Raw genomic sequence first — 27,982 nt, 5'->3', positions numbered from 1 at the left:
GAGCCTTACATATACAGGCTATCAAAAATGATTAAATAAAGGTTTGTATTTCTCATTATTTCATAATGGAGTAATGGAATAATGGAGAAAGAGGGTAGAAAACTTTTGCCCCTTTTCCTTTTCATATCATGCATTTTGGTCCAGTCATGCTCCAAAATGCAACACATTCAAATGACTAAACATGCCCTGTTGAAAATTTTTTTGGAAACTTGGGTCGCGATTTGTTGCAAGACAGACTGGTGGGTCCAGATGCTGGACCAGTTGAGAAGCACTGCACTAGGGAGTCTCCAGTGCAGTAGATTTCTTTTGTAGCCTTTCCCTTTTTTGTAGCCTTTTTTTTTTATTTTTTTACCACAGGTGGAGTGTAGTCATGGTGTAGAAACGTCTCAGCAAAAATGTAGAGATGCGGGAGGAACCTGAGCTAAATTTCAAGTGTTTCTGCAAAGGGTCTAAATACTTATGTCAATGTGCTATCTCAGTTTTTATTTTATTTTTTTTAATATGCAAAAATGTCCAACATTCTGTTTTCACTTTGACATTATGGGGTACTGAATGTAGATTAATGAGAGAAAAAATGAAATTTTTAAACAGCGCCAGGCTGCAACAAAAGAAAAACTAAACAAATGAAGGGGTTCTGAATACTTTCTAAATGCACTATATATGCAAAGATACAAAAAGTATTTTTTTCATAATATGCCCCTTTAAAAAGTGTAAACAGGTTTAGTGAGGGAGTATACCCTAGCAGGGAGTCTCTTATGGTTTAAAATTCTCATTCTCATTTTTTACTACACTATAAAAGACTAATTTGTTAAATGGTGCTCCTTTGAGATGCTGTGACAGTATTAAGCTAAGCTTGCTTGCTCCAGTCTCATATTTGCAGTAAAGACATGAGGGCAGTATCCATCTTCATCTATCACTCAGCAACAAAGAAACAAGAGGTGAAAGGCTACAAATGCTTTGAGAAACCCTCCATGTTATCACACAGTGTCTGGTCTGTACCCAGAGGACCAGCTCCTCTAATGAAACTATTTCCCTTCTGATTATTAAGAAAACTCCTATAGGATCCTCTAAACTACATCTGCTTTAGCTCCACATATCTACACTGGAGACTATGCTTATTGCTAGATGTCGATAAAAAAAAATGCATACAAGAAAAGTAACAACAATGCTCTTATACTTGGTCATTAAAATGCTGTGATAAAGAGGTAGTGATTGAAGCATTGATTGACAGTCACAACACTGAACAATGACTGAGCGTGAAAAAAAAATCTCATTGTATAAATACAGAGCTTATCACTGAAACACACTTCTTTTGCTCGAGGCTGACACGAAAAATTCACACACTCGACTTGACTGCTGTATGGATCCTGAGGGAGAGTACGGACACGAATCAAAGCTGCTGTCTATCATGGAGCTCGGACGTCAGCGCTAAAACGTTCTCAGAAAAATTTAGCACAAGACACGGGGTCTGAATGAGAGTCAAAAATGGGTTTAACTGTGTGACCCACCACTCCGGGTCCTCTGAGCTCTGGATTTAGGCCGTCACGCTGACTGACAAGCTGCTCCAGACCTCATCCTTTCTGAAACAGTCACAGTTCAAATCCTCAGACCCACCCAGAAGCCAAGCAGTCATGAACTAACATGGAGTTAAACCGTGAGATTCAGTCAGAATATAAACAATGTGTTATGTTCCAAATGAATAATACTCTTTCCACCCCGGCTCTAACATGCAACAAAAACAGGCATGTTTTCCTTTCAGTGCGCTGGGAACGACTGTTTGCTTGGTTTGTGTGTGCTGCTGTGGACAACACTGCCCCACTGATTGTTTGAATTACACATTATAATGTATATAGTCACCCGTTTGTGGGCTGTGTGAGCTGTCTCTGTTTAAATTCAATACGTTTGGGTATCAGTTTGGATGCTGACTTTGTTCATAGCCGGCCACCCAGCGTGACTCTTTATGCAGACGGATTAAAGATGAACACAAACAAAACAAAGACACATTCCGCAATAAACACAATATCTTTTCAATCAACTCCACGCAATTATAATAAAATATAAAACAGAGGCAAATATGATACAATATCAAATGAAAACTTTACAGCAAATTGTATAAACTACTGCTTGTTAGAAACAAAAGCTTATGGCTACCTGCATTCATTTCACATTGCATGACGTGTGTAGATATTTATGTATGTGTGCCTGCTGCAGCAGTGTGTGTGAGCCTGTGTGTGTCTGCATTAGCAGTGTCGCCTCTGTTCCTGGCATTATAAGTGTGAATGTTTGTGTGTGAAGCAGTGGACAGCCGCCAGCCCTCTCATTATTGTCATTCTCCTCACTGCCTAAAAGAGACGCAAAGAGAGGCAAAGCGACTGCTTTCAGTCCAGGAGCCCAGGAAAGATGGAGACAAAAGGCCCAAATTAAACAAATGCTGGAAATCGGCTTGGAGAGCCAGCCTGTGGTCAGATGCTTTGAAAGAGAGAGAACGGCTGCAGGGGTGTCCCATCTGGGTCTTTCAGTGCGGGGACCACACAGATACACTCACCTCCCAGCATTCAGCGAGACTATAGGTCCACGCACACTGGGGTGCCTTCTCATGTGCATGCCCCATGTCCCTGTGGAAGTGTCCATCTGTCATCTGCGGACATGTTTAGATCATCTGCACAAAAAGTGGCCTTAACTTCAACCTTGAATCCATCGCCTTGTGCACGTCGTCTAAACAAAAAGAAATCAAGATTCCACTGAAATCCAATCCTCTTTATATCCTTTGTCCCTGTATAGTGATAGATTTAGTGTTCCCATTGTTCTCTTGTTTATAGAAGTTCAAATGCAGACCAAAAAACCCTCTTGTACTCCAACCTCCTAACCGCAGTAGAACAGGAGCACGTTGCACGTGCCCTCCGAGAAAGAAAAAGTGTCCGGGCTACCGTTTCATCCCCTCCACTCATGGGACATCCTGTGTAGCTCTACATGTCTGCACACACATGTGGACAGACGGGCGTAAAGGGGTGATAAGATGTGTGGTTGCACAAACACACGTGTAGATCTATATTCAGGCTGTAATCCTGCATTTGATGCTAACCTAGATGCTAAACTAGAGCTCTACCAGAGGGTCTTCTGTGTGCATCAGTCTGAGGGAGGCCCTGGATGTTGAACTGTGCGCTCCACGGCCCTGGTGATCAGAAAGAGCGATGAATTGGCGGGGTTGGTGGAGAAAAGGAGGCAAAACGCAAGAGGATGGACACATCAATTCCTCATGGCATCACACCTGAAACGAGAAAGAGATACAGGTTTGATAAGAAGATGGTTTGTTCTCTGATAAAGGATCCTGCAGATCAATATGCATGGAAAGAATAAGTAATAGTTAATTTAAGAGATTTATTCATACTTAACCCTAACCCTAACAAGTTTGATGTTTGATATCTCTTGAACCAAAAAGATCTGCATTTAAAATGGATTTTTGAATCAGCACAAAGAAAAGAGATGACGATACATCCAAGAAAATGTTAATTTTTTCTATTAGTTCTCTTTCTTTGGTGCTGTAGTCTCAGATTTTCACAGACAAATATTTGTCTATGTATTTCTTTATGTTTGCTGGTAATATATCAATATCTACAAGGAAAAATTACTTTAAAACACCCAGATTGAACAGATGTGTTTCCTTCATTGCATGTTGACGGACCTGCAGCGCTGATGGTTGAGCTTCCGATTCTTCCGGCTGCAGCTCTCAGCACTGACGGTGCAACGACACTTGCAGGACGTCTCATCCAAAACCCACTTCCTCCCTCTGCAGGGGCGACATTGAGGCCTCTGAGACGGCAGTGGTGAGGGAGGAGAAGATGGAGAAGAAGAGGGGGAGAAGATGGTGGGAGGAGGTGATGGTGGAGAAGGAGGGGAGGCTGGAGGGGGAAGACTTGGGGGAGCAGGAATCCTGATGGAATAGAGGTGAAAAAACACTTAACAGGTTGACTCATTCAAAATCTACAGACACGTGAGCATCTCTTTGAGCTGTGTTAATGCAAAGGCATGCTTTGATTTTAAATGCTAATGTCATCATGCGAACATGTCATCACGATGTCTGAACCAGTGGTCAGAAATCTGTAGATCATAATCTCCCGGTAGGTCTTGGAGACATTTAAGCACTCAATGTGCACTAGGTCTAACTCTGAGTGTCCTTCACACCTTAACAGTATGAGCAAGCTGTTGAAAAAATCAGGTGTATAGTTCAGGCAAATGCTGTCATAATCAAGATCAGCTGATTTGCTCTCAGCATGCTATTGGCTCATCAAATCTTAGTGCCGTACATTTAGAAGTCTTGAAGACATTTCTGTTTGAACTTTTAGTGCTAAATTGCAGACAGAATAACATTTCTGTGTCTTGCTTTAGGACTGATACAAGATATCAGAGATTGCACTACATTGCTGTTGATTCCAGCTGATATCATGTGCAGAGCCAAAACTAAAATGCCAGCCTGTTTAAATGTGCCAGACTGAAACAAACCAGCACAGCCTAGTGTGTGGGAGATGTGTGACTAATGCGATACTGCTTCTTTAGTCACAGACAAAGTTTTTTGCCTTTTCTGTCAGTCCTTTTTTCTGTCTGTTTCCATGGCTATGATCAGTTAGTTGCCTTCATGAGGCCTTCAGTTTCTCCTCCAGACACTCTGTACTTTCTCCAGCTCTGAGAAAGTCGCCTGCGTCTGTTGGTCCATTAACAGGAGCCGGTTCTGCCTCGGTCTTCCCGGCAGGCTGGCAGTCTTAATGAAGTGACTTAATGAGGCAGAGAGGGGCCATCTTTGTTCATGTCCTGATGACCACGCCTGCCACTGGCATGGATTGAGGAGGTGGCATTAAAGAGCAAATTACACAGATTTCACCCCTGCCAAAGCCTGAATAAAGGTGGTTCTGAGTGATGGATGGGGGCTGAGGGACATCACACCCAAACGCAGCCACCTCTGGCCTCTGGAGGCTGGATAACGACTGACAGCAAAGGAAAGGAGAGGAGAAGGGAGACAACTCTTTTACCCTACACAGCTCAAGAACCTACTTGGCTCAGAAAGACTGCCATTTAAAAGTGGACTACTAACGTCCCTGTAATTCAATGCATGCAATATGTAACACAGAGGTGGAATGGTGGGGCAAAGTCAATACACCCCTGACTCACCATCGGGAGTTGAGACAGAGGCGTAATCACAGAACACGCTGGTGACGTGTTACTTTGGAGCCGATGAGGCACAACAGTGTTGTTTGTGTGTTCATGCATGAGTGTGTGTAAATACAGCCTCTGCTGTGTGTTTACACACTGCTCCTGTTGCACTCCATGTGTTCAGTGCAAAGTGAATGCAAACATTGCAACACCAATTTAACATCCCTACAGATGCAATGTGTATGTGCAAAAGTGCAGTGATGCCAGAACTTTGGGATTGCCGTGTTTAGGCTAACTGAAACATGTTTGTTGTTGAAACATGCAGATGTTCCTGTCAGGTTTCAGTGTTACATCTTAGCTTAAACAATCATTTTGTAAATCACTAGATCATCATATCACAGCTGCTCAGCTGGTGTTCCACCAGGCTCTATATTAGGGCCAATCTTATTCAGTCTTTATGTTAAAGATTTATTGAATGTTTGTTCAAATGTAAGAGTGCATTTATATGCTGATGACTCTGTACTGCATGCTCATGTCAAAACAAAGCAAGAAGCTGCATCTACGTTATCTGCAGCTCTGCCAGCGTCTCATTGGCTCCAGAACTCAGACAGACTGTACGCTCATTTTTCTCTCACCAGCTGGCAGACAACCTCCTAGTCAGTAGAAGGAGACTTGATCTGGTGTTATAAAGTCCAACCTGGCAAATTTCCATTATATAAGACCTTTCACACAACACAGTCAGCTAAAGCTTTTATGCATGCAATGATTTTTTTTTCATTTACTTTTTTACTACCTGCTCACAAACCACAGCAAGTACAATAAAACCTATCATATCTCTCTTCAAGAAGGTAAACAAAATCCTGGATAGGAAACCTCATCATTTCCATCACTACAGTATCATAGTTGAGTATAATATTTTAAACTTTGAGAGCCACTAAACATTTTCTGATCCTTCAAGATCCTTCTGGATGTCTGAGCTCCTCACCCTATCTCTAAGGCTGAGCCCAGCCACACTCCTGAGGAACCTCATTTCGATCAAATTTTCTGATGTTTGTAAATTTTTAAAGTTTACATAGACTAACCAAAAAGAGAAAAATAACAGGATAAATACCAGAGTATTGATTTTAGTAAAAAGGTGGTGTCTTTTGCGGTGTACATTTATGGAACAGCAGCAGCGTGATGAGATCTGACGGTCAACGACAAAGTTCAAGCCCTTCACCCACCTGAACTTGTGGCAGAGTGGTTAGACGGAAGCCTCTTCTCAGTGCAAAACACATGAAAGCCCACTTCAAGTTTGCAAATGGGAACCATGGGAAAGCCTAATGACTTTTCATGTGTTTGACACAGAGGAGAGGCTTCCATCTAGCCACTTCTCCATAAAAGCCCAGGTCGGTGGAGGGCTGCGGTGATGGTTGTCCTTCTGGAACTTTGTCCCTTCTCCACATGCGATCTCTGGAGCTCAGTCACAGTGACCATCAGGTTCTTGGTCACTTCTCTAACAAAGGCCCTTCTATCCAATTGCTCAGTTTGGCAAGGTGAACAGCCACTGTGCTCCTGGGAACCTTCAGTGCATCAGCATTTTTTTACACAGATCTGTGCAATGCTACAACCCTGTCTCTGAGCTCTGCAGGCAGTTCCTTTGACTTTGTGACTCAAGTGCCTAATGCCCAATCAAATCAATTTACCATAGCTGGCCTTCAATCAAGGTGAAGAAATGTCAAACCCAGCAAAGATGAAGAGAAATGGGAGGAAGGGTCTGAATACTTATATCAATGTGATATTTCAGTTTTTTTGTTTTTAATTAGAAAATCCAGTTTCACTCTGTCATGATGGGGTACTGATCATGGATTAATGAGGATAAAAAGGAATTTTGTCAACTGTAGCATCAGGCTGCAACATAAAACAAATGAAGGGGGTCTGGATACTTTCTGAATGCACTGTATCTCTAAACTTTGAGTCACTTAAATAGACGTGAAATTAGATATTTCTTGATTCTCCTCAGAACCCTGACCCAAGAATCACTTCAGTTACCATTAAACATAAATACATAGCTGTTACAGACTGTTTTGTAGTTACTATAGAGATTTATAGTTGCATGAATTTAGTAAAACAAAGAGGTGAATCTCTGAAAGAGGGCTTGATTTGGCCTTCAGATGGAGAAATTATAGGACATAATCTGCTATTTATTTGCTCTTTATTTTGAGTTTAGCTCCTCATGACGAATTCTCTGCATTGAGCATCCACAAAGGTGACGTCAGTACTTGTGTGTGTGTATGTTTGTGTGTGTTTCTGACTCAGACCTTGACTGTTTTGGCTGTAAAACAAATTGACCTTCAGTAAAACCAGATAACCCAGTTTTTCTATAATCCAAACATTCACGCTGACGCTGACAGAATTCACAAAATACTGACAGCTTCAGGTTCGTAGCAGGGGGAAGCAGTCACGTGTGTGGGGAATATTACACTTACACAGCTCGGAGGGCTCCGGGGGTCTTCTGTCTGGACTTTCCTCTTTCTTTTTTCTTGCCTTTTCTCGCTGGCTTTACTGAGGGCCTGGAAATATCAGACAACATGATATAAAGGTTAAAATGAAACCAGATCCCTCTATCTACATCTTCTGAAGGAATTTATTGAATGTATCATCAAATAATCTTGTTATGTTTGTTCCACCTCTGCATGTTTGTTTCCTTGACTTATTCTTGAATATGATGGTTTGTGATACAAATCAGAATTGAGCAAACTTAAATTGTTTTTTATCAAGTCAGTGTTCAAAAACAACTGACTCAATCATCGAAGACTGATGCAACTTTCTTACATCCACAATAGAAAAGCTTTGATAAAATGAGCAGGTTTCATATCTTTAAAATTATCAAGAAATGTCATATATTGTAAGCAAAAGTCTCAGTGTACTTTGAGTCAAAATGTTATTTTTACAAATACAAAGTAATGCCTTAAGCAAACATTTACTCCTTAAAAAAACATGATAAATCTTCTTTTTCCAAACAGGAAGCTCACAGCAGAGTTTGACTTTAAACTGAGCTTCACATGCAGCTATTTCAGCCTGAGAATGTCGGACTTTTATAATGGATTGTTTTTGTCATGTTAAAGCCCCTTAGAGAATTTTTTCAGGCTGTGAAAGAGATTGAAATCAATGTTGATGACCTACAAAACCACACAAGACCAATCGTGAAAAGAGCAACTATTTCTATATTGTAAATACAAATGCCTGACCCTGATTCTGGGAGGTCCAGAATACAGAAACACTGCACACTGAAGAAACCGCCTCTGTGAACCTTTCCATAGCTAAGGTTGTCACTGTTTAGCATTCAAGATTTCTTTTTTGTCAGAAAATATCCCTCACAAATGTTAAAAATGTGCAAAGTGAGTAAAAATTGACAAAAACAGAAAGTTCTTTACAGGAGCTTGCAGGTTCTCTCCTACTGTATGCAGATCATTCTAAGTTTTCCTGTTTGAAGTACCCCTTCATTAAAGTAATCTGAAATCAAAATAAAAGTAAAGAAGACTCAGCTTATGTTATCCTCAATCAGGCCCACACACAGAATTGGCTGGGCAAAAACCCAGTGAATCAGCCCTCCCCAGTTTTGATTTATTGATGATATTAATGCATGTATGCTGGATCAGCAGCAGTGACCTAGTGTCCTGTTACAGCTACTTCATTTTGGAGCTTAAAAGTGTGCCATGCTATTATTGGGCTCTGCAGTTCAAATTATGCATTTGTGCCACTTTTTAACCCCTTTTCATCACTGTTTTTGCCCATTTTTGCACCATCTAACCTTTCTTTTGCAGCTTTTAACCAATTTTTGCAACTTTTTAACAGCTTTTCACCATTTTTCATCCTCTCCAGCACATTTCTTTGCATTTCTTAATCCATTTTTGCAACCTCTATCCAATTTTTGCCTCTTTTAACCCATTTTTGCCATTTTCAACAGCTTTTCATGATTCTTCCATTACTCTAACTCTTCTTTGGGCTGGAGCTCCAACATGGCTACCACATCATTTTTGATAGTTTCACGGCAGTTGTTGATTTTCTGCATGACACTTCCAACTTTTAAATGTTATAGTTGCAAAGGTAATATTTGGGCCACTGTTAATTTTGGCAGCTATTTTTAATCTTAGACTTAGTTTTAGTCTTTCAATGAAATATATTTTAGTTTTAGTCACATTTTAGTCATTTCTATCCTTTTAGTTTTAGTCACCGAAAACTCAAAACATTTTAGTCTAGTTTTAGTCCTTAAAAAAATCCTCACATTTTAGTCTTTACTTTTAGTCCAAGCATTTATTTTCTTGCCTAAATCTGGCACCAAATCATGGTAGTGTGTTCTCTACACACTGCCAAACCTGGGGTCCCTGCTTTCTACAGCTGAGAGGCAGAATAGCTACAGATTCAATGTTTTTTGACAGATTTACCCACAGATGAGAAATATCATGGATTTTGAATGTCTGACGAAAACTACGTTACATTTTAGTCTATTTTTAGCCATCATGATGAAAACTAAATTTACTTTTTGTCAGTTTTAGTCATCACAGATCTATTTTGTTAGTCTGAGTCTAGTTTTTTCAGGGAAAAAAGGCTGTTGATAACCATTTTGAGTCATAGTCTTAGTCAACAAAATTAACACTGTTTTGGGCCAACATTACTGTGGCACCACCAAGTAAAGAAGCAACTTTTTAAGGGGGGGACATTTAGGATTAACTTCAAGACAGCTAAAAATGTATTTTGGGACAGTTCAGGGACAGCAGAAAAAAAATGAGTTAGTCTGGAGCCTTCAGAGCAAGGTTTTGTCTAGAAATCCTTATAGTGTAGACAAACAGACTTGTTTGAATATTTCTGATCTTCTTAAATCACTACCTCAAGGGTGTCCAACCTTTGGCCCGGGCCAGCTCACAGCCAACTCTAAAAATGACAGAACAGTAAAGAGTTGTTAAAAAAATAGCTGTGTTCACTAAAAAAAATCCAAAATAGCTATTTCAGCTTTATTCTTCTGAGTTGATTGAAGATATTTTAGTTGTAAGTAAACAGTGCTCCATATCTCTGGGTATTTTTGTCACTGTACTCAAATAATTTGACAATCATCTTTTAATCTGCAGTTTCCCAGAATGCCTCTGAGCATTAGACATTTTTGAACCATGGGTGAAGTTATCCACTCAGTTAGAGAAGTCCCACCAGTGGGAACAACCTTTAACATAGCAAGGATGATGTACTGAACTCTGTGGGAGTGCACTCTCTGGATCATATGCATCTTTTAGGCTTTGTTACTTGTAGACAGTAGTAGTTAGCTTACTTCTAGAGGCATAATTATTCAAAATTAAACATGTGAAAGACATCAGGGTGTGGTTGAGAAACATGGTGATTATATATTTTAACTTGAGTAATACTAAAAATGTATTTCTACTTCTTAAAAAACTTAGATAATCAGTTACTAAAAATATTTTGAGTATTTTTAATTCTTTGGTTGTACAGTGTAGAACATGAAGCTTGTGCTTCACTGTATAGAGCTTCTTGGTTTCAACCTGAGGCAGTGCTGCTCTGTTTTTCTGTACACAAACATTTTGACAAGAAATCACTGATTTACTTTTTATTATGACTAAACTGATACAGCAACATAACTAGTAAACATATTGACAACAAAATCTTCCTTCACACACCCTGATGAATAAAGACCAAAGGGTTTTAGCCAGGGGTCGATCAATACTGGTTTATTAGTAGTTCATGTAACTGATAACCAATATGCATTTTTATTAAACACTTAATGTGGCAAAACTAAAACTGCATGATCAAAAAATTGAAGAAAAAAAAATGCAGGGGTTAGGGCAGTTGCCTCACAGCAAGAACGTTACTGGTTCACTTCCTGGCCAAGGCCTTTCTGTGTGGAGTTTGCATGTTCTCCCCATGCATTTCATGGGTTTTCTCTGGGTACTCTGGCTTCCTCCCACCACCCAAGACATGCTTGTTAGGTTAACTGGTGAGGTGTAAGTGTGAGAGTGCCTGGTTGTCTGTCTCTATATGTTACCCCCCCCCACAAAACCCCCAATGGGATAAGCGATGTAGGAAATGGATGAAATAGATGGAAAACGATTTAGCCCTAGGTCTACCAGTGTGAGAAACTGCACAGAGCAAGACAGAAAAACAGGAAGTTATTGCATAAACTCACTATGTCAGTGGCACCCAGGCTTAAGTGTTGATTGGCTTATTTTCATGTGATATCTAGCCTTTGTGTAAAGGACATCTGTTGAGACTGTGGGGAGTGAAAATAAAGCCAGAGGGGAAGACACACACTGCAGTGGAACCAAAGCAGTGCACCTTTTGATTACCTGACTTTATCAGTTATCAGTAAAATAAAACGCCAATACAAATAATCAGCCAAATGCAAAATATCAGCCTCGATAATAAGTCAGGCGGATAATCCGTCGACCCCAAGTTTTAACAGGAAATAGCAGCATGAATCACACCCATTTGCTCCACTATCTGCTTGGACTAAAGGTCTGATTTACAAAGCATATCACACTTATCGCCTTTAAGCACCAACACTCCGATAAAGTTTGTCTGCCTTAAGCAGTTTGCTCTTGTTTAATGTCTGAATGTGGGGATAAGTCCACAGTGTATCCCCTCTCTGATGCACAGAGCAGTGTTCTCATCCTGACCAGGGTGGATCCAGTGGTGGGCAGGGCTGACCAGGGCCCAATTGAAACCTGATCAACAATTGGTTATGTGCCTTGTTTGCCATTAATGAAAAGTTCTCATACAGGCTTAGTTTTTCTTTCAACATATTCAGTCACTAAGCATATCCTAACCTACATTGGATTGATTTGACTAACTTTAATACACTAAATATGAGGTCTATCAGAGTGGCCCAGTAAGCCTTATGTTTTTCTGTATGTGGCCTTCATGAAAAGTGCTTAGACGACCCAGCACTACCAAAAGTTGATTATTTTCTTATGTATTCCAAAATAAAAAACTTGGAGGACACAGCATGACTGTGTCTGTCCTGGTTTTACTATCCTGACGCTTTATTCTAATCCTATCTGCCTCAAACTGCATTAACCTTTCATAGATTATGGGCACAGTGTTCACCAGCTTAGCTCTGACATTATTAACAGTCTCTGCTGCTGCTGCTGCTGCTGCTGCTGTTGTTTTTGGAGCTCTAATTTTCTATCATGGATGCGTGACTCTGCTCCGTCAGTCTGGGAGAGAGCACATGGCAGGAGAGATAAAATCATCACTATGGTGACAACAGGATGCGGGCTGTCCCAGGGGATGCTGGGAGAGAGTCACACACTGATGCTAACTCAGTGAGGGGCGCAAACACACACAAACCTACACACGTAAAAACTTTCACACGCGTTAACACTAACATAAAGAGAATGTACACGTGATGAGTGTAAAGATGTAGCAAAACCAAACAAAACCATACAGACACATGAACTGGATAAAAGACGGTATACACACACACAGGCACTGGAATCCTTTATTTATGTCCACATCCTAACAGGAAGTAGAGGGACATAAACATTAAAGATGCCATCATATGATTGTGTGGTTGGAGGTACACAAACAAACATCAGGGACACAAACCAAAAAGTTCCTGTCACAGTCTTCAGCTATGTACCACCTGAAGCTTATCATGTCGACCTTTAAGCAGGGATTTTGGCTCATCTGTCACATTTTTCATGTTATAGCAATGATGACCCGTGGTGTAGTGCAAGGTACTGTATCCATGGGTATAAACACTCATTTTTCTGTCTCCATAGAGTATACCCACTTCTAATTCCCACTTCTAGGATGGCAAATGTAACAAAAACAGTCTGAGTACACTAGTGCATTGCTTTGGACTGCACTGACCCCCAACACCGCTGAGGAACATGGAAAAGTTCATTCAGAATATGTAATGATGTCAGTGGCTCAGTCTTTGGGCCAGCGATGATGGTAAAACCTACTCCTTACTTTACTAGGCAATAGGAGTTACGTGACAATGTGTAAATACGAAGGGCCCATTTTTAAGATAATTTTTGGGGCATTTTTTACTTTATTTGGATAGGACAGCTGAAAACGTACAGGAAATAGATGGAGAAGTGGAGAAAGAGTGGGGGGAAGACATGCAGCAAACAGCACTGAAAACAGGAATTCATTCAGTCACCCCTCTCTCAGCCTTTCACAATTCCTTCCTCAATCCTACCCTCAGTTCCTCCATTGCCCAACCTATACCCTAATACCTACATTCCTCAAATCCTACCCTTAATCCCCCAGTCCCTCGATTACTAACTTCATGCCCACATCCCTATATCCCATGACTCTTACCCAGATCCTTCCATCCTTGGTCCCCTACCTTCACCCCTACATCCCCCAACCCTTTGATCCTTACCTTCATCCCTACATCCCTCAGTCCAATGACTAGAACTCCAATCCTTCCAACCCTGGACCCCTACCCTCAACACTCCATCCCTGGACCGCTACCCTAATACCTAAATTCCTCCATCCCCAGACCCCTCATATCCCAAAACCCTTCAACCTCCACCATCCATCCCATTACCCTTATCCTCATGCTTCCATCCCTGGGCCCCTTCGCTCATCCTTACATCCCTCAGTCCCTACCCTCACCCCTACATTCCTACATTTCTTGAACCCTACCCTCGGTCCCCCAGTCTTTTGATCCTTACTTTCATCCCAGCGTCCCTCAGTCCAATAACCAAACCTCAAATCCTTCCCTCCTTTAACCCCTACCCTCACCCTACTTCCCTCGATCCTTTGACCCCTATCATCATTCTTACACCCCAACATTTCTTGAACCCTACCTTTAGAGCCCAATTCCTTGATTCTTACCTTCATCTCTAAATCTTTACATCCCTTGACTCTTATCCTCATCCTTCCATCCTTGGACTCCTACCCTAATCCCTACATCTCTTCATCCCTCAACCTCTTCCCTTATCTATACACCTCCATCCCAGGACCCTTACCCTCGTCCTCAGTCCCTAGATCTCTACCACATCCCTTTTCACCCTTTGACCCCCCCCAAATCCCTCAACTCCTACCTCATTCCTTTCACCTTTACCCTTCTTCCATCCCTGGATCCCTATACTTATCCCTACAACCCATCACCCTTACCCTCATCCTTTCATCCCTGGACCTCTCCCCCCATCCCTCCATCCCTTGACCTCTACCCTCATCCTTCTATCTCCAGACTCCTGCCCTCATCCCTACATCCTTTAATCCCTCGACCTCTACCCTCATCCTTCTATCCCCAGATTCCTACCCTCATCCCTACATCCCTCAGCCCCTACCCTCATTCCCACATTCCACCATCCTAGGACCATTATCCTCATCCTTCCTTTCCTGGACCCCTACCCTCATTTGACAGAATACTCCACTGGCTGCCTCCTCTTATCATAAACACCATCAGCAGAATTATAAGCGGATCATTAGCAGACATGGCTGTGTGGACTGGGCTTTATGAAGTCATTAGAAATGATTGAACATAAGATTTCATGGGAATGGCTCACGAGCACACAATTTAATGAACAGAAGAGGGGTGATTAAGATATAAGTAAAATAGAAAGATGTGAGAAGTAAAATGTGTTACCTTGCACTGGGTGTTGGCTCAAATTCTTTTAATCTACAACAAAATGAAAACGAAAGTGTCAGTGTAAAGCAAGGAGAGGTCAGTGAACATACAACACATCCTTGAATGTAGACAGTGACAGAGTGTTTTATTACCTGCACTCACACTGACTGTGCTCGATGAAGGGCAGCTCAACAAGCTCATGTTTCATGAAGGAAGTTCTCATCAGCTGAGCACAGATCAGACAGAATATCACATTAAGATAATATCATTGGTAAACATTAATCCTCCACATTGAAGCAGGTATAGTTTAAGCGTGTGTACCTCCATGGTGAGTGTGTGTGTGAGTAAAGGGACACACTCCAAGGCCTCATCAGGGCAGCAGCCGCCACACCGCCTCACTGATACGCAGGATGGGACAAAGAGATGGTGCGTCTCCCCTGGCAACTCCCGCCAAACCTCCACCAGAGTGTCCCGAGGCTCACAGCCACTCCGAGAATAAACCTCCAACCACCGCCGCACTGAAGAGACACAATACAAAAATCAATACACTCATGATATCATTAATCAGACACTGGAAAAAGTGAGGGATACTTTGCTGAAAAGGTGAGCATACCTTCTCTACCTTCCCTGGATTTCGGGGGGTCTGCCGGCCGCCAGTGAGCAAGCTGGAAGGAGAAATAATAGTGATTAAAGCAGTTAGTGTTAAAGTACTACTACAATACATACAGAATTTCCTTTCAAGGTGATTAGCATTACAACATGGGATGGCAAAAACCTGAACCTGAAACGTGGCTACATGAAAAATATGTGGTTTTTATAGAAAATTATAGATTAAATGCTTATTTACACAAACTTTTTACATCTTTTAAAACTTTTTTAACTTATTTTAAATCAATCATGGTCTATGTAATTTGGCTCGTTTGACAAAAAATACACAAGAAAACGATTCCTACAAAGTATGTCAATTAAACAAAAACATGTAAAATGAGTGACTTCATAAATATTCACACACTTCAAGGCACTATTTAGTAGATGCACCTTTGGCTGCAATCACAGCAATGAGTCTGTGTGGATAGGTCTCAATCAGGCTTACACATCTGGACACTGCAGTTTTACTCCATTCTTCTATGCAAAACAGCTCAAGCTCTGTCAGGTTGCACAAGGTTTGGGCTTGAACAGCCCTTTTCTAGTCCAGCCACAAATTCTCTATTGGACTGAGGTCTGGGCTTTGACTCGGCCACTCCAGAACATTCACCTGGTTGTCTTTAAACCATTTCTACATAGCTTTTGCTGATTGCTTCAGGTCATAGTCTTACTGGAAGATGAATCTTCTCCAATGCTATAGTTCTCTTGCAGACTGAACAAAATTGTCCTCCAGGATTTTCATATATTTTGCCACATTCATTTTACCCTCTTCTTTTACAAGCCTTCCAGGACCATCTGCCAAGAAGCAACCCCACAGCATGATGCTGCCACCACCATGCTTCACAGTTGGGATTGTGTGTTTGTGGTAATGTGCAGTGTTTGGCATCCACCAAACATAGTATCTTGTCTGATGGTCAAAAAGCACCATTTTGGTCTCATCAGAGCAAAGAACTTTCTCCCACTTCACCATGAAGTCTCCCACATGCCTTCTTGCAAACTTAAATCTGAGTTTTCTTCAGCAGTTGTTTTCTCTTTGCCACTCTCTCACGAAGCTTTGACTGGTGAAGAACCAAGGCAACAGTTGTATGCAGAGTCTCTCTTATCTCAGCTGCTGAAGCTTGTGACTGCTTTAGAGAAGTCATAGGTGTCTTGGTGGACTCTCTCACTAGTCTCCTTCTTGCACGGTCACTAAGTTTGTGAGGATGGCCTGATCTAGGCAGATTTACACATGCACCATATTGCTTCCATTTCTTCATGATCGAGAACTCTTGGAGATGTTCAGTGCCTTGGATTTTTTTTTGGTATCCATTCCATGACTTCTACTTTTCTCTGCTCTGCTTGGAGTGTTACTTTGTCTTCATGGTGTAATGGTAGCCATAAATACTGAATTGCCAGTGACTTTAAATGTGTCTTTATACTACTATCACTTGGGACACATTCACTGCACTCAGGTGATCCCCATTTCACTTATTATGAGACTACTAGCACCAGTTAGCAAAATCTGAATTGGGTCAGTCACTTTAAAGGGGGTGATTATTAATGCAGTCACTTAATTTATGTTACATAATTGACATTCAATTGACATTAGAAATCTGTCTTCACTAGACATCAAAGGGTTTTGTACTTTTTTTGTAAAAAAAAAAAAATCCAAATTATACTGACCATGATTAATTTATAAAATCAACACAAAGATAAAGGGGGTGAATACTTTTAATAGGCACTGTACATACATGTAGAGTTAATTTATGCTGCATATTATAATATCAACAGAAAATCTGTCAAACTTTGATGCAAAAACAAAACTTGAAGCTTAATTCCATCTGATTCTACCCTTAAATAGTGAATTATTGTGAGGAATATCTGGAGCTACACTCAGTAAATAGTGAGTCATAGTTCTACTTTTAAGACAGTAAATTCAATGAATACCTGAAGCATGCTTGGAATTCAACTGTCATTTTATCATCAGGTTGACTGTTATTTCATTGTTTAGTCTATAAATTGTCAAAATGTTTGAAAAATATCCAAAAGCCCAAACAGAAGCTTTCAAACATTATCTATTGTGGAAACAAGCGTGCAAAAGTGAAAGACTCCTTCAACATAACAGATGAAAAGACACACACGTTCACAGTGATGGATTTTAAGAGCAGGCCTGCAGTGGTTTGACAGCTACATCAAACACAAATGTATCATGTAAAGCTTTGTTATGAAATGTTTCCTGCCTTAGTGGGGCCCATGGATTTCTTTAAGCCTGTATGTGAAAACATCTGTGCTCTACTTTTTTAAAGGAGATCTACCTGCTACCTTTGCCCTCAGCTCTATCAGCTGATTACAGTGTTTGAAACTCTTTCAGAAGCTCCGCAGTGGAAGATAGTGAGAAAGGTCTGCCACTGGATTTATTAACAGTGGACCGATCCAGCCAGTTGGCAGCAAGACAAGCTGTTAAAGTGATAAATGTTGTAAATCTGTGGTTTGTGAGACACCTCAGCTGTCTACTGTTTTTATGAGCTACCTTAAGTTTTAACTGCTTAAAAAAGGCAGCTCAAACAAGCAGCGAAACATAATGGAGGTAATAACTACTAATAGCTAATTATGTTGTGTTTACTGACTCATTTACTGGGCTTCACCAGCACATCTAATTCCAAATTCAAAGACCATCTGCTGTAATGTTAAAAAGTATTTAGAACAGCTGTCTGAGGCAGATGTGCATACATCACATGAGAAGTCCCAGTGCCTTTGTGCTCTATATGAGCATTACACTTGTCCAAACAGATCACATCTTCTGAGCTAATTGTTGTATAATAAATGTTCAACTTTCTATTGAGATACATTTATGGTATAGTGTATGAATTAGAAAATAATAACAACATTTAACAGTGAATGCAATGACGTATTAAAATACTGTAAATATGGAGTTGGCCCACTTCGGCAGCTATAACAGCCTCCACAGTTCTTGGCAGGCTTGGTAGTATTTCTGTGGGAATTTGTGCCCATTCATTCTGCAGAGCGTTAATAAGGTTAGGCTCTGATGTTGGACGAGAAGGCCTGGCTCACAATCATTGTCCCATTCCATCCCAAAGATGTTCGATGGGGTTGAGGTCAAGGCTCTGTGCGGGACAGTCAAGTTCTTCCAAACTGAACTCATCAAACCATCTCTTTATAGTCCTTGCTTTGTGCACTGGGGCACAGTCATGTTGGAAAAGCAAAGGCCCTTTCCCAAACTGTTGCCACAAAGTTGGAAGTGTAGCATTGTCCAAAATGTCTTGGTTTGCTGAAGCATTAAGACTGGCCTTCACTGGAGATAAGGGGTCTGGCCTAAACCCTGAAAAACAGCCCCATGCCATTTCCTTCCTCTACCAAACTCCAGGGTTGGCACAATGCAGTCAGGTAGGTAACGTCCTCTTGGCGTCTGCCAAACCAAGACGTGTCAATCTGACGGCCAAACAGAGAACTGGATTCGTCACTTATAGAACACGTTCCCGCTGCTCCACAGTCCAGTGTCGGTGTGCTTTACACTCTATCCAATGCTTGGCATTGGACTTGGTGGTGTGAGGTAGTGTTGTAGTACAGTCTTGGTTTTGAGACCGGTCTCAGGACCACATTCTGAATGTTGTGGTCTTGTCTTGGACTTGAGAGCATTTTTGTCTCGGTCTTGGACTTCCCAGACTCGGGATTTTCCATCACGACCAGTTGAGACCAGCACTGATCTGCTATTCTTCGACTTCATTAATATAATAATAAGGAGAAGCACTTGCTAAAACAACAAATGGTTACACCTGCTAAAACTCAGACATCAGTCCATCTTACTTCTAGTCAGAAATATCTTTAAATGCTTACTTTAGGCCTCATTCACCTGACAAATCTAGATAAATATCTCATTTTTAGATGTTTAAAATAACTCCGAACTTATACATACAAAGATTTATTCATTTTTTACAAGACATTAGTTGAACAAATTTGTTAAGATTTGAGATTTTTGCATGTTGTGCTTCGAAAGAGTTGCAGACACCTTGTTTTTATCTGTCAGATTTATTAAAAAGAAAACTAAAATTAAAGAGAAAATGCTCTTTAACTGTTCAACCTTGTCATGTTTTTTTTTTAAATTGATTTTTATGGTCTCAGTCTTGATTTGGTCTCATCCCCGAAAAGTCGTGGTCGTGTCTTGGTCTTGGATAGTGTGGTCTTGAGTACAACACTAGTATGCAGCTGCTCTGCCATGGCATGAGGGTGTTCTGCATGGTTTTTGTGATCACATTAATGCCAGTGGAAGTTCAGAAGTCTTTCGTGCTTGGGTTACCGGTACCACGGTACCACACGTAAAGTCACTGAGCTCTTCAGGATGACCTGTTTGTATCACAACTGTTTGAGACTGCATTCTGATTAGAGGAACTGAATTCAATAATTAACAGATGTGGCCCAATTCTACCCTCATATGGTGTACTTATAAATACTGTATTTCATTTTGATAAAGTTTGTTCCTCTAAATGCTGCTCAGTATTACACACTGTTCCTTGAACATTGGAAGCAGTCCCAAGTGGTCATTTAAGAACCACGCTGGATGTGTTAGCGTCATTTTCAAGCTCAGAGAAAGTTGCTTAAACACCACAGTGGAGAGAAGTAACTACATGATAAGTTAACTATTCATAAGTCTCCATTTAAAGATTTTACTCACAAAAACACAAAGACTTCAAATCACCTGGTTAAAAATTGACCCAGTGCAGGTATTTTGATTTACTGTTGGGTTACTGAATAAATCAAGCCTGCTGCTGGGCTGTTTTGTACACATGGGTACTAGGTGAAAGAAACACAATAAAATACTTGTGTTATGATTTCTGGGGGGAAATAAAAGCCTAATAACATGAAAAAATATAAACTGTCTTCCTGTTATTCTAGGAATGTTTCATAAACTGTCTAAACTGCAAGACAGTGCTGTGTAGTTTGGGTTTCTTGTCATATTTCATATGCATGTGTGTTAAACAGGGTTGTTATTTCTTCTAAACCTATGTCCCTTATCAAGACAACTCTATCCGATATTGTCAGATTTCCAGAACAGTAATTACTGACAAAGTTTGAGAATGAAAATGGATCTGTATGACAGAAATTTGTCACCTATCATCTAACCACACATAGTTATCTTGTGACCTTTACCTTGGGGCCCAAACCTCTCTGTTGGAAAATCACTGGACTAAACTAAACTACATTGTAGAACTAAGACTTGCTCATATTTATACTTAAATGTTCCATTCTTGCCCTGAGAGAAGATGCCATCCTCCAAAGCCCATAAAGCATTCAATCTTTGCATTTGACAGATGTCATTCTGTAAAGCTTATTAAACATTCATCCTAGCTCCTAGAGATAATTTTTCCATAACAACCAATGAAACATTTCATCCTTGCCTTTAAAGACATCATCCATTAAAACCTGTTCACATTTCATCCTTACCTTTAGAGATCATGTCGCCCTTTAAACCCTGTAAAAAATCTATCCTTGCTTTACAGATGATGTTCTTTAAATGTTAAAAACATTCCATCCTGGGGAGCAGGTGGCCTAGTGGTTAAAGGCGGTCCCCATGTACACGGGCGGTTAGGGTTCAAATCCAGCCTGAGGCCCTTTACTGCATGTCTCACCCCCACTCTCGACCCTGTTTCTGACTATCAGCTGTCCTCCTATATCTAATAAAGGCCCAAAACCCCGAAAATAAATCTTAAAACAAACAAACAAAAAAACCCCAAAACATTCCATCCTTGCCTTACGGATGATATTCCTTAAGTGTTAAAACATTCCATTCTTGCCTTACGGATGATTTTCCTTGATCGTTAAAACATTCCATCCTTGCCTTATGGATGATATTCCTTAAACGTTAAAACATTCCATCCTTGCCTTAAAAGATGAAATTCTTTAAAATTTCAAAACATTTCAAACCTTGTTTTAAAAGATGCTATCAATTAAATAAACATAAACATTCCACCCCTTCCTTCCAAAATGATACCCTTTAAAGCCTCAAAATCATTACGTCCTTGCCCTTGGAGAGGCAGTCATCCTTTAAAGCCTACAAATTACTCAATCCTTGCCTTTGATGAGGATCTCATCCTGTCAAGCTTAGAAAACATCCATTCCTTGCTATAGATGGACAATGTCATTCCATCCTTTCCCTCAAGGATGATGTCAACCTTAAAAGTTTCTAAACTGTCCCATCCCTGCCTTTAAATATATTTTCCAAAGTCTATAAAACTTTCCATCCTTGCCTTTAACAGCGTAAAAACGCTTCTTGAACACGGATATATCTGCATTTATCAGTCATAGTGACTATTTTACAGCAGTACAAGTACAGGGTGTGCATTCCTGATAAGACTTCTATAAAGTTTTCTACTTGTAAATTGGACTTTAATGCAGGACTTTTATTTTGTCATTATAGCTTTGTATACTATAGTAACATCATTTTATAACTCCCTCACACACACCACCGTTATTGAGCCTGTGTGTGTGTTGCATTTGTGTGTATGTGTTGTGATGACCAAGGCCACTTGTAGGGAATGTAGACTTTGTCCAGTTGCCCCCTTTTAACTGCTCCACCCCCTTCAAACCAAACACACACACACTTTAGACCCACATTAATTCTGAGTTAAGCTGGGACTGAAGCCATTTTGTGACTGGTAGTATGTGAGATTAAGTAAGTGTGCCTTTTTTGTATCCATCTTTTAAGATTACCTCCTTTTGGCAGTCGCAGGAGCTGGCACACAAACACACGCACACTTCTAAGAGCCAACCCAGATCCATCTGCACTGGCATTGCTGTCTGTCCTCTGTCTAACTCCCAGCACAGCTACAGCACAAGTCCAGAAGGAGCTAGAGAGTGTGTCTCTGTATGTGTATGTGCTACAACCATCCCCATCACTGATCTTCATCACTACTGATAAAAAAAGGATGACCCCTTTTTGAAATGTTCTGCCAGACGGCATGGAAGCACAGAGTCTCGGGTGAGCTTCAAGCAGGTGAGGAGGCTTCTGGTGCACGTTGCTGTGGGCCATGTAGTGTCTACAATGATGCATCACTAAAACATAAAGCAGCACAGAGTCAGGGATGATTCCCACAGGGCTGCAGAGCACGGTCTGTTCTTGATACAAGTCTCCAGACATAAATAAAAGAAACCAGCACATGCAGCTCTCTCAATATACGAGTGCCTGCTTCTGTATGTTTCAAAATGAGCCCATATGTCACATGGAGGGCAACCAGACATTTTTTATTCATGATAGCAGTTATAACCTTGATTTAAGTATTCAAATCAAAATTTTAAGTCTATACACTATCCACTTTGAAAAGCAAATAATACAAAAATGGACCCAGCTCCAATCAAGCAAAGGCTCCTTAGTGGGTCATTCTGACTGGCTCTGTGTTGGTGTGTTTTTCAAGCAAGCCCTTAAATTTGACAGGAAGATGATCTGGTTATTCATGTTACAGCTTAAAATCACTGTTAAACTAAATAAGCTATAACTTGTTGCTTTAGTTGCTCATCAACTGGAAGATAGCAATTCATGTTATTTGCAGAAGTGTAAAGTAGGACTTCTTTTTTAGGTTTATTTTGGGCATTTCTGTGCTCTTATTCTGATATAGGAGGACAGTGGATAGAGTCAGAAACAGGAACGAGAGCGGGGGAGGGACATGCAGTAAAGAGCCCCAGGCCAGATTCGAACCCTGGTCGCCCACGTACATGGGGCGCGCCTTAACCACTCGGACACCTGCGCCCCAGGAAAGTAGGACTTTTATGGGTACTTGTACTTTTCAGAATACATTCTGAAAAAGTACTTTTACTTTCACTTAAGTAAGTTTTAACCAGAATAACTGTTCTTTTACTTGAGTACAAGAGTCCTTTACTTTTTCCACCTCTGTTGACTGCACAGTAGCACACAGCAAGAGACTGATTCCACATCATATCCCAAAACAGCTGTTGTATTTCATTTTATAATAAAGGTATGACTTTAGCTGACAAACCTGGTTGGAGATCCATGTTATGTTGTTATAACCAATAACCAGAGTAGATATTTTACTGTACAACACTGCATTAGCTACTAAGGCTAGGAAATTAATCAAATTTAGATTAGATTCCAATATCCAACTGCAATTTTCAAATCGTGGAGATTACAATATTTCTTTGACCTGAAATATCACAGATTTCATACTTTTTTGCAGCAGAGATGCTATGCTCTACATATGCAAACACTAAAGCATCATTTTTTTCTCTTAAATGGGAAATGCCAATTCCCTTCAATGCATTTAACATTGCATCTGCAATATAAGTCAAAATAATTGCATATATTTTTTTCAAATTGTCAGCCCTAGTGTTCATGATTAATGCTGCAAGACTTTAAGTTAGTAAATATACTACTGTAATCAAAGTAGATAAATAAAGATATGTAATTCATATTGATTCATGCATCATGTCATGTCATCCTTATGCCAGGCCTACAGGAAATAAAAGTTTATTTTGAATCTATAGTATTGTGTTGGTTACAATACAGAAGATTTATTGCTTTTGTTTATAGAAATTCATGAGATTATGAACTTAAAAATAATTTAAAGTCAAATTGCAAATGTTAGATTGGGAAAAATCACAAGTACACTGTTCCACTACTCAGTTATTAGAGTAAAATCTAAACTCAATACATTTTTACTTGAGTTCATTAACAGACTGGTATTTTTATTTGTTTTTAACTCAATTTTAACAAGAGTAACTACACTTTTACTTGAGTATGACAGCCTTGTACTTCTCTCCCCCCCGCTTGTTGGGGTAAACGCTTAGTTAGCAGTTACCTTAGCTTAGCAAAAAAGGCAAGCTAGCTTGGCACTCTCAGTTTTTAAAATACCTATTAAGCATTCCTACAGATAGACTGTAGTCATTTATTTACACTCTAAAGTCAAGAATATAAAACATCAGTTCTTAATTATTTATTTATGAGCTGGACAGTTTTCCAGTATCATTTGTGATAATGACTAGCAAGAACTCAAGAAAGCTAGACGTTAGCTTTCTTGAGTTTCCGCTAGTTAGCCTATCTCATGAAAGAGTCTGGCAAAACCGTATAATGCATCTTCATTTTTACTTTTTATGTTTTAAAATGTCAGCAAAACCTTTGAAAATGGGTCGTAGGCAGCTTTTATTACATTTACACTAAATGTGTTACCCTTTTTTTAAGTAGCCGTTACCTTCTGTTACCAAACCCTGTGGTAGCTTAGCGGTATTTTCAGTGTAAACTCCCTAAGAGCACAAGTTAGCATATACCTCCACTTTTTTTTTTCAAATTTTCTTTGATATTTATGTACTTTATGAATGAATTCCTAACCGTGTATCCTGTTGTCATTTCTTAAATAACCGGTCAAACTTCTTATGGATTTTCTAACCTAAGCTCAGACCAGGTCTATGCCATGGGAGAGTAGTTTTTTCACAGCCTGGCAGCACAGATGTTCTTGTTAGTCTACACATTAACAAACCTGTGTCAATTTGTGGCAGCTTATCAGTTTGTTTTATAACAAGCTCGTTTATTAAAGCGACTTTTCAGTCACTGAACGCAGACGGGGTGTCACTGACCTCGGGGATAACTTCCATTAACTCCCACATGTTCCTCTCCAGACTACCATCATCCAAAAGGATGTTCCTTTATGTCAATCGAACAATATAAACCGTAATAAACCAGCTCTGGCTCATATCTGGTTGCAGGCCGAGCACTTTCACGTCTTAAGGATAAAATACATAGACCTGTACATACCTTGGCATGAGACGTTGGTATTCTAGTGAGCAGCAGGAATTGAAACATTCCTAGAATAACTTGAAGCATAATCCCCATTGTGCAGGAGTCCAAGGGGCACGCAAAAAAATATTTTTGGACCAATCCAAAAGAAGAAGAAGAAGGTCCGTCTGTGTCCTTCCTTTAGATCTGTGCCCGATTAAAGACGCAAAAATCCCGTTTTCATTCTCCAGTCTCCCTTCCGTGAAAGGACAGCCAGGGTGGCATCCTCAATGTTGGAATAATAACTTTATGTTGCTGCATTGGAGACTAAATGATTGTTTGAATAACACCAGGCAGGAGCCAATTAAAACTCTACTGATACTTTGTGGTGTTAATTTTTAGAGACAGGCTGTTCTATAATATTCCTCCCTCCAGAAATGTTAACATTAATATTAATGTCACAGCGTGGCACTATGACCTCAAAATCCTGATATTTGGATGGGACTTATTTAAACTTTGAGTGAAGCCTCCCTGCATGTATTTCAAGGCAGTGTCAGTCTATTGGTCCTGATCCCTTGAAACCGGTGAGGGGGTCCTTGCTGACGTGATTGAAGCACCATCCAAATTCCCGCTGAAACGTGCTGCGATCATAAAATCCTCTATGAAGAATATCATTATCCATCTATAGGACGTTTTATCCGGTAAAGATCCAAAGCTTTGGAGCGACGTGCCGCATATCCGTCTCCCCTGCTCGCTCACAGTCCCTCCACACTGTCGCTCCCTCTGAAAATGTGACGTTTCCCCTCCAGGCGCATCTTCCCGTTGATTATCCTCTCACAAAAATGACTGGAGTGACATCCTGCACTGACATGGCAGCGCAGCTCCAGCAGAGCCGGCAGAGCAGCACACAGACACTCACAGGTCTGAAGAGGTGGCAGTCTTCATTAGTTGTTGTGATCGGTTTCCTCATTTCCTTTGCCCTTGAGACGCACGCAGCGTAAGCAATGCGCCGCCAACTTTTTCCGAACGAGACACGCGCACTGGATACAGGTGCAGCGTCTCTATTGGTCCCAAATTCGGGGGTTCAGGGGGCGGGCTTCAGGGGCCCATGGGAAGTGGGGGACAGGGCTTCAGGTGCCACGAGGACACGGAGGTCATGGCCTCTGGTTTATTGCTGGACCTGTGAGGGTGTTGGTTGGGTTACTAGGCTATATATTTAACTTTTAAATTTAAATGCTTAAAAAATGCCCATGAATTAGATGTAAAGACATTTTATCTGCAAAATGTGATCATTTATTTATGCTGTAAATCATCAAAGTGCATTTTTAAAGGTTCCCCTTTCTTTTTAATTACTTAGACTGCCGGCATTAATGCATTAACCAAAATTAAGATAATTTGTGCATTAATCACATACTTTCCTTTGGTTAATCCAAGTCAATGTCTCTCTGCAGCCACAGTGATATAAAATAAGTCCACTGTTTATTAATGTCTCATTTCACTTAAAAAAAACACAGAAAGCTAAGTGGACAGGTAAAAAGTCACCTGCAGCTTGTGTGATCAAACATCTATCTATTTACTGTCCCTATTTTTCCCTTTCAATCCATTACAAGTTCTTTTTTCATGGTTAAGTTCATGCTAGAATTTCCAATCCATCCTAAATTCCTTATTTTCATTCAAAATAAAGGCAGGTCTGCATCTAAAGAGTAATGTAACTACCCTTTGTTTAAGAAATTACAAAAACCTAAAATTAAACAAAAATAATAACATATAATAATGGGGAGATTTATTGTGATAAACTACAGAAATTCTGAGATTAACCAAAATTGACAATTTAATCATTCGACAGCCCCAATTATTAAAATCTCCCTTTTACATTAAGAACCATAGGACCAAACTTCAATGTAGCCCTGTTGTGCCTGTTTAATTGTTTACATTACACTATATAAATATATACACCATATGGACAAAAGTATTCAGCCTCCCGACCATTTCACTAACAGGGACTGCAATGATAATGTATTCAAATACATGTGCTTTAATATGAGTTGCACCCCTTGTATAGTAAGACTTTCCACAATATTTTGAAGTGTTTATGTGGGAATTTGGGGTTGAAGTCAGGGCTTTGTGCAGTCCAGTCAAGTTCTTCCACACCATACTCCTTCAAAAGGGCCTTCCCCAAACTGTTTCCACAAAGTCAGAAGCATATCATTGTCCAAAATGTCCAATGGTATGCTGAAGCAATAAGATTGGCCTTCACTGGAGATAAAAACAGCCCATACCATTATCCCTCCTCTACCAAACTCCACAGTTGGCACAATGCAGTCAGGCAGGTAATGTTCTCCAAGCATCTGTTAACCCTAGGCTCACCTATCTGACTGCCAAACAGAGAAGCATGATTGGATATTCCATAGAACACGTTTCCACTGCTCCTTGGTCCAGTGTCAATGTGCTTTACACCACTCCATCCAACACTTGGCACTGGATTTGATGATGTGAGGCTTGCCCACAGCTGCTCAGCCATGGAAACCCATTCCATGACGCTCCCTTCACACAGTATTTGTGCTTACATTAATGTTAGTGGAAGTTAAGAACTCCTCAGCTATGGAAATGTCATCCCTGCGGGGTTAAAATTTCATGAGCAGTCTTATTGCAAAGTTGGCATCCATCAACCGTACTTGAAATCACTGAGCTCTTCATAATGACCCATTTTATATCACAAATATTTGCAAATGGAGACTGCATGGCTAGATGCTTGATTTTACACACCTGTAGCAACAGGTTTGATTGAAACGCCTGGATTCAATCATTAACAGGCATGGCCAAATACTTTTGTCCATATAGTGTTTAGTGTTTTTTTTATGTGCTGCATTGTTTAAATGTGTCACCTTGTGTTTTAAATG

At 40.3% G+C, this 27,982-nt stretch overlaps 1 protein-coding gene across 2 annotated transcripts; it reads right to left on the bottom strand.

The window, feature by feature from the left end:
* Positions 1 to 575: 575 nt before the first annotated feature.
* Positions 576 to 26,054, bottom strand: vegfba (vascular endothelial growth factor Ba). Of its 2 annotated transcripts, XM_041798253.1 has the most exons (9): positions 25,122 to 26,054; positions 15,336 to 15,387; positions 15,044 to 15,240; positions 14,875 to 14,948; positions 14,741 to 14,773; positions 10,015 to 10,059; positions 7,614 to 7,697; positions 3,683 to 3,931; positions 576 to 3,268 (listed from the first exon to the last, which is right to left on the bottom strand). In XM_041798253.1, exons 1-9 carry the CDS (start codon positions 25,197 to 25,199, stop codon positions 3,247 to 3,249), a joined length of 834 nt encoding a protein of 277 aa, XP_041654187.1. In that variant the 5' UTR covers positions 25,200 to 26,054; the 3' UTR covers positions 576 to 3,246. The 2 variants fall into 2 exon arrangements, with proteins under 2 accessions (XP_041654187.1, XP_041654188.1); XM_041798254.1 differs by lacking the exon at positions 10,015 to 10,059.
* Between the last annotated feature and the right edge of the window lie 1,928 nt (positions 26,055 to 27,982).

Source organism: Cheilinus undulatus, linkage group 10 (assembly GCF_018320785.1).
Source record: "Cheilinus undulatus linkage group 10, ASM1832078v1, whole genome shotgun sequence".
NCBI lineage: Eukaryota > Metazoa > Chordata > Actinopteri > Labriformes > Labridae > Cheilinus > Cheilinus undulatus.
This window is presented reverse-complemented; position numbering and strand designations above follow the sequence as displayed.

Coding starts and splice junctions, on each gene's coding strand:
- vegfba (XM_041798253.1), bottom strand. CDS start 25,199: ATGGGGATTATGCTTCAAGTTATTCTAGGAATGTTTCAATTCCTGCTG. Junction 10,060..14,740: donor GAGCCAACACCCAGTGCAAG/GTAACACATTTT, acceptor TGTCATTTTTAG/AGTTGGCTGTGAGCTGGCCC. Junction 7,698..10,014: donor AAAGGTTGGACACCCTTGAG/GTAGTGATTTAA, acceptor TGATATTTCCAG/GCCCTCAGTAAAGCCAGCGA.